We start from the raw sequence: 7,111 nt of genomic DNA, 5'->3' as shown, positions 1-7,111 counted from the left end.
CTATTTTAACACGGCTTGCATGTAGATTTAATATGTACAAAGAATCAGTCAAGTGACCTTCAGTTTCATCTCTAATCCCCAACCCGGATGAGTACCGGTATGAAAGAAAGACAAATAATGACTTATTTATTAAGATTGCACCGTAGATAGTATTTTTATTAACCGTTTAACAGATAAAATAATATCCTATTTAAATTCTACATATTTTTTTAATCAAATTCCATATATAATATATTAAATTTGGAGTTACGGTTTAAAAGATATGAGTATTTTAAAAAATATTTAATATATACTACGAGTTTAATGTCATAAACAGTAAGAGTTTTTTTGTAAAATCACCTCGGTGGGTTTTCCGACGGAAGCGATAGCCTTTTTATTACCGGGGGCTGCTACACATCCACCGGCGGATGTTTAGTAAACATCCGCCACCTCAACGGCCGTTGGATGTATTGGTGCAGCCGTCCGATCACGTCCCCGTATCCAATAGTTCCTGAAACACAGGTCGAGTTACACAAACAATAGCCGCGTTGCGAAAACAATGATCGTGCTTCAAAAAAAAATCCTGAAACAATGATCGCGTTGCAGAACTTTTTTTACGTAACTCCTGAAACAATGGCTGAGTTGCAGAAACCACGATCCTATTGCAGAAATGTTGCAGGCCAGTTGCGGAGCTGCCCGACGGCGGAGGGCGACGGGCAGGCCGGCGGCGGAGGGCCGTGGGGCAGGACGACGGGGCGGGGCGGTGGCGCGGGGCGGCGGAGGGCGACGGGCAGGCCGGCGGCGGCGAGGTCGTCGGGGCCGCAGCAGGCCGATGGCGGAGGGGCGACGGGGCCGCAGCAGGCCGGCGGCGGCGAGGTCGTCGGGGCCGCAGCAGGCCGATGGCGGAGGGGCGACGGGGCCGCAGCAGGCCGGCGGCGGCGAGGTCGTCGGGGCCGCAGCAGGCCAATGGCGGAGGGGCGACGGGGCCGCAGCAGGCCGGCGGCGGCCAGGTCGTCGGGGCCGAGGCGTAGGCGAAGGCACGGACTAGGCAGTTTTCTGAAACACCTCCCCAGTTTCTGAAACACCGATCCAGTTTCGAGATTCAACGGACGAGCGGGCGGCGGATGGATCGCGCGGATCGGCCGGTGGAAGATAATCTTTTCCCTTTTATTATTAGGTAAAGATAATTAAGAAAAACTAGAAACTGGAGTAGTTTTTTCAATTACAGTTATTTACGTACAGAGGAAGTAGCATTATGCAACGTCTTAGAATCTTAAAGCAACTTCCATCCAATGGCTCGGACTCGGACGGAGACTCCGTGGAGATTATTTATAGGGTTTCCCTCCTCTCGCCGCTGCGAACTCTTTAGGGCTTCTCCTTGGACATCAGCTCGCCGCCGCGAGCTCTTGAGCTACTCCCCGCATAGCCATCGAACTCCCGAGCTAGCGGAGGTGCACGAGTAAGAACGGCCGGCTTCCTCCTTTTGCTGGTAAGATCTATTGGATCCCTAACTCTAATCGCCGCTTGGCTAGCCCCTCACCACTGTCATCTCTAATTGCAAGGCTAGGTCTTCTAAGAAGCACAAGTTTTGGCAGTGATGGACCCATATTACCCTAAGTGAGCAGGGACAACAATCTACGAAGGTTGATTTGTTGTTGCTTTAGGGAGGTGGTTGTGCTCTTTTGGTTCTGAGGATAGTTAGGTATAGTTAACCTGTTTTTTTCTCTCCTCACGTTGAGGTTCCTCTTGAGATCTCTCATTCTTAGTTTTGTGTAGTTTATAAGCCCCCTCCTGGATTATTAGTTCTTGATTAATCATAGTTAGAGGATTTTTGGTGTAGCTTATATTGCCCCCTCTTGGATTATTAGGTTTTTTTATCTTAGTTAGAGGATGTCCATGCACTACCCTTTGGAACTAGAACTAGCCCAGTCCATTTGGTACTTTGTGCTGGAAGTTTTATATTAAGTTTCTTAGATACAGGCCTTTATCCATCAACTTTTGCTATAAGGCATAATGGTCCTCTCTCTGTCTTTGCGTTGTAGTACTAATTATGACTTGATTCATTTTGTATTTACACTGTACTTCATGGTAGTATTATAGCCCTTTGTGCTGGAAGCTTTGCTGTAAATTTGCTCCTAGTTTTTTGTTTTTGTTGTAGACTATGATTATTAGTAAGGGATACTTTCTATCTTTAAACTATCAAGAATGATGCTTGTTAGTTGTTTTTTCTAGTTTATACTATTAAGAATTATCTTGTTCAGTGCTTTGTTTGTTTCATGTCTTGGGATGTATATGACTTAACTATGATTTTTTCTTCTAAATTTTGTTCTTCCAAGTTTCCCCCTTTTGACTATGATTACTAGTTTTCCTGTAAATTTCTCCTGCTAATATTTTAGTCCTTGTATTTTAGTTATTTAGTCCTAGTATTTTAGTTATTTTAGTCCTAGTATATTTTAGTTGTGACTTCAAAGGCTCCTGCTAATGATTTTTTCTTCTTCTTCCAACTATGGTTATATGTTCCAAGTAACAGAGCAATTGGTTTTCCATCCATTTATTTAGTTCCTACATACCTTATTTTGGGGGTTAATTTTTTTCTACCTTTGATGTTTGCTAGGGGACTTCCCCAAGAAAGGTGATATGGATAAATCAGTTGATGTGAATGATGCTCTCTCACATGCTTCCCACCCAGACAACAACAAAAGGTCAATAGGAGAAGACATGTTAAAGCGGCTCCAAAATCGTGATCTTCCCAGCTTTCTGCTATATTTATCATCTGAGCTCTTGAGGGAGGGGATTCCAGAAGAGTCTAGGGTACTTGCTGCTGTCACCCTTAAGAACTCCTTGGACTCAAAGGATCCTGCACTCAAGGATGCACACAAGGATCTGAAGTGGCTTGGAGAGGATCTGAAGCAAAGATTGAAGAGGCAGAGATCCAAGTGGCAGCATTTGAGTGCCTCGTTGCAATTGCACCCACTTGTCATACCAAATTAGAACCTTGCATAGGATTGCTGATGGAACTTACATTCCGAGCTTTGGGAGGAGATGTGGAACCACTTAAAGTCCAATGTATTAAGTTGTGGATCACTATTTGCGAAAAAGAGATTGATCGGGAAGAAGAAGAAGAAGAAGAAGAAGAAGAAGAAGAAGAAGAAGAAGAAGAAGAAGGAGAAGATTTATCGGCATCTTGCTTTATTGGTCCTCTCTTGAGATTGGTTCCACTTCTCCTACAAACTTACATAAAAGAAGAAGGGGTGGTTTTAAAACAAGAGGACATTTGGAAACAGAGAGATGAAGATGAGGGAGATGAAGATGACGGAGATGAAGATGTGAAACAAAAGGGAGTTAACCTTGAAGACATGTGGGAACCAGAGGAAGATGAGACTTTACAAGTCATTTCCATGACATGCTTAGGCCTTGCAGCTAGAATTATTAAGGTTGAAGCTCTGCACCTTGTGATGGAATTTATTGAGGAGCTCATTATTGGGCCACATATGATAGCAGCATCGTTTCCATTACGTTTTGTCCTCGAAGGTCCCTCAGTCAAGCAACTTGCTCCTCTAGTTGATTTATTGCTTGACTTGATGATACATTCGGTGGAAGGTGTAAGAGGCAGGGCTGCTTGGACTCTTGGGCGGCTGTTTGAGATTGTGGGTGCACATAGAATCATGAGAAATAAGGTGTGGCTCCTGAATAGGATCATGCAGCTCTTGATAGAGAGGAGCAATGATGCCCCTAAAGTGTCCATGGAAGTGCATAGAGCTCTATATGTTCTTGTACGAGGTTATGGAGAAGATGCAAAGTCAAGGTCAAAGCCAAACTCATGCGAGCTTTCACCTTATGTCAAGCCTCTTATTGGTGCTCTCATGTATGCTTCCGATCTGTCCAGGGAGACCCCTTCTAGGTTTCTTGCATCTCCTTATAAAGCATTGTGTGAGATTGTGAGAGTTAGTGACACCCAGGACTTACAAGTTAGGGAGGCTCTTATGGGCTTGATATCTCATATCATGAGGAGATTCAACGTTGTGCTTCATGGTCATAATGCAATTTCATCTCCTCGGAGGAGGAACCAACTTGAGGTCTTGCTGTGTGGTCTAGTTGAAGTCTTAATCCACAAGCTTGGAAGTACACTTCAGGGGTCTGCTAAATGTTTGTTGCTGCTATTGTGCCCTCTCTTAACCCGCGAGAGTACAAGTGCACGTAATGGAGCAGCCCTTGCCATTGGTGCTCTTGCTCATGCCATTGGTGCTGATTTTGGAGAACACATGCCTATGGTGCTACTATATTTCAGTGTGAAGCGACTCTCTCCACTTTATTTAGAAGTGATATGTGATATATGCCATGTCTTGGGAAAAGAGGGAAAAGAGGAAGAAGTGGTGCCATGCTTTGATCATATTATGGAAGTTCTGTATCAAGGTATGGGAGAATTGACACTTCAACCACCAATTTTATCAAGCATTGGACAGATTGCCCTTTCTCTTGGTGAAAAATTTGAGAAGTACCTGCCTCTAGTTATGGAAAAGCTTCTAGTTATGGAAAATATTGCTCGACTTGATCAGGGACCTCATGAGGATCATAGTAACAAGGTTAGAGAGGGAATATGTAAGGCCTACCATGGCATAATAGGGGGAATAAGTGACGCAAAGTCTGGATTCAAGGTAGGAATGGCTCTACTTGAATTCAGTGAACAGGAGAGAAAGAGAAGGTAACATATGCCTTGATTTTTTGGTTGGTCATATACTCATTGATTATACTCATTGATTGATTGATTTTTCTTTCTTTCTTTTAGGGACAGGGACGAAAGGACCGTGACAGCAACGGACAGAAGGATCATGACAGCACTAGTTGATGCCTTGTCTCAGCTTTCTCCTAGAGTGGGGGTTTGGTCAGAGGCCGTGATTCTATCGGTGCAGCAAGCAAATATTTATTAGGAGAGGAAAGGAAGCTGTGCTTTATTTTGGTCCAGACAACTAAAGTGTGTCGGTTGACTAATACTTCCTCCTGGGCTGTGGGTTGTCAGTTGGAAACTGCACTTATTATATTATATTTAATTAATTAGAGTTACTAGCCATCCTTGCTGCCACCGTGCTCGTGGACACGCTATGTTTGTAAGGACTCTTCTCAGTATTTATAAGACTCAATTTAAAGTAAGAGAATTGCGTGTGTTATACATCTCTAATAAGATTAACACAGTACATTCACTGCTAGCTTAGATCATCTGGTGTAGCCTCCCGTGGGATTAGCCCATGATGAAAAGTAGTATAGAGCATTTGCGAATTCTTGCACATGACCTACAAGTGGTTCTTGCATGCGACCTACAGTATGTGATTATTGGATCTTCAGTTTGTGGGTGCTGAGGATACATGTGCAACAATATTTTGTCTAAAATATTGTACTCTAGCTTAATTTAAGTTCTGTTGATTCTTCTGTAGTTGGTGCGTTATACCTAAATGGTTAGTTTTAGTTCAAATTTTTACATTGGTTAGCCCTAACAAATAATTTCACAGTTCATTTGAAATCTTTTGCTTTTAATCTGTACCCTGTTATAGTTCAATATCGACAATGAGTTTTAGTTGTTTTTGTCCCAGTCTTCAACATAATTCTCTGTATGAGATTATTTTTGTGTTTCTCGTTGGTATTTTGAATCTTCTGCAGTTAGAATATTGTACCCCATAGTTGTTTAGTGTCAGATATGTTTGCCAAAATCTTAGTCTGCCGTATGAGTTCATTTTCTTGAGCATTTATCTGCTGGTATGTCATGTTGAATTGTCATTGTTTGGTGCGGGCTCGCTTCTGCGCTGAAAATAGATTTCTCTTAGTGACTTATAAAAAACATGATAATTATGGTCGTTGATGAGTGCGGATGTAGACCAAAGCAACATGGGTAGCATTTCTCTCGCTAGATCAAGCGTTACAGCTTGTTTACTAGTGAACTGAATGTGGTCACCTGGCTGGTGTGGGAGGTTGATTATTACCCATGATTCTATTGTATGTGTATAATTTTATTGTTGTTTGTCTTCTTGTTGTTTAATTGTCAATTACTTACCTAAATAATTTTAGTTGGGGAGAACTAGTAAGTTCTCTTCAACTATAATTATTTTGGAAGAGATGATGGGGAGAACTAGTAAGTTCTCTTCAACTATAATTATTTTGGGAGAGATGAAGTACTCCTCCCGTCATGGTCTAGAAGACGTGTTTGAAAATTCTTTGAAACCTAGTTATTGATTGGCTGTGAGATGGGCTGAAAAATAACATTCACATTATGTATGCATATAAGATTATTACAACGGAGTACTAATTAGCTGTTATGAGTAAATGCAATACGTCCTAAACCTTATCTATTATGGAAATATACTTAAATTTAATCATGCCTTTTAAACCGTAACGGAGGAAACACTTTGGACGTACAGAATGACGTTGAACATCTGGAAGTCTGGTAAACAAGTAAATGTACACATTGCTCAAGTCAGATATTTTAAGCAAATAATGATAAGTAATGAATAATTATTCCTGTTCTAACAATTGAGGAGTAATTATTGACACCATGGATGTACCATTTATAAAAAAAATATGTAATGTAACCGAATCTCTAAATCTCTTCAGTTTGTATATCTAGCTGATTTGATTAAGAGCCTCAACTATACAACAGCCACACATGCAGTTTCATAATTTTGATTCACTTGTTTGAGATCTGTGATGGTCATGTTTTTTTGACGGGTATCTGTGATGGTCAAGTTGGCAAAACAGAAGTCACTTTTACAAAGAACGACAACTGAAACATCTTACTGCAAAATGGATGACTGTAAATTTTGGATAACTAATTCTACAAATATCAACATTGTCAACTGACTGGTAACCTCATGAAATTTGTAACTATGATTTTTTTTCTTCTGAAAAAGGAAGTACGTCCCCCAATTCTTGTGAAGTCCACAAGATGTGAAGTGCACATAATAGATGTCACTTATAAAGTTGGCCGCTGCTACGTGTAAGTCGGATGATGAACATGCTTTATAAACCACCTTGCAACCGTTCGATGCAATTCAGTGTGTCCGTCTAATCTGGCAGGTGGAGCACGTGCACACTTCCGTGAGCAATTCAACCCTCATCGTCTTTCTCCTCTGTGTTTCATCCTCGA

General features: G+C 41.6%; 1 protein-coding gene across 1 annotated transcript; it reads left to right on the top strand.

The window, feature by feature from the left end:
- Positions 1-612: 612 nt before the first annotated feature.
- Positions 613-5,049, top strand: LOC123428717 (importin subunit beta-1-like). The gene is made up of 4 exons (XM_045112892.1): positions 613-742; positions 2,594-2,719; positions 2,833-4,681; positions 4,766-5,049. The coding sequence occupies exons 1-4, from the start codon at positions 613-615 to the stop codon at positions 4,905-4,907; spliced, it is 2,247 nt and encodes a 748-aa protein (XP_044968827.1). The 3' UTR covers positions 4,908-5,049.
- The last annotated feature ends 2,062 nt before the right edge of the window (positions 5,050-7,111 follow it).

This window comes from Hordeum vulgare, chromosome 2H (assembly GCF_904849725.1).
Source record: "Hordeum vulgare subsp. vulgare chromosome 2H, MorexV3_pseudomolecules_assembly, whole genome shotgun sequence".
NCBI classification, from domain to species: domain Eukaryota; kingdom Viridiplantae; phylum Streptophyta; class Magnoliopsida; order Poales; family Poaceae; genus Hordeum; species Hordeum vulgare.
Note: the sequence above shows the minus strand (reverse complement) of the source record. Positions and strands in the feature narration are given on the sequence as shown.

What these genes read in the sequence shown, in the direction of transcription:
- LOC123428717 (XM_045112892.1), top strand. Translation starts at nt 613, where the DNA reads ATGGCTGAGTTGCAGAAACCACGATCCTATTGCAGAAATGTTGCAGGC. An exon ending in CAGGACGACGGGGCGGGGCG is followed by an intron (nt 743 to 2,593) that starts GTGGCGCGGGGC and finishes GATGTTTGCTAG; the next exon opens with GGGACTTCCCCAAGAAAGGT. An exon ending in GAACAGGAGAGAAAGAGAAG is followed by an intron (nt 4,682 to 4,765) that starts GTAACATATGCC and finishes TCTTTCTTTTAG; the next exon opens with GGACAGGGACGAAAGGACCG.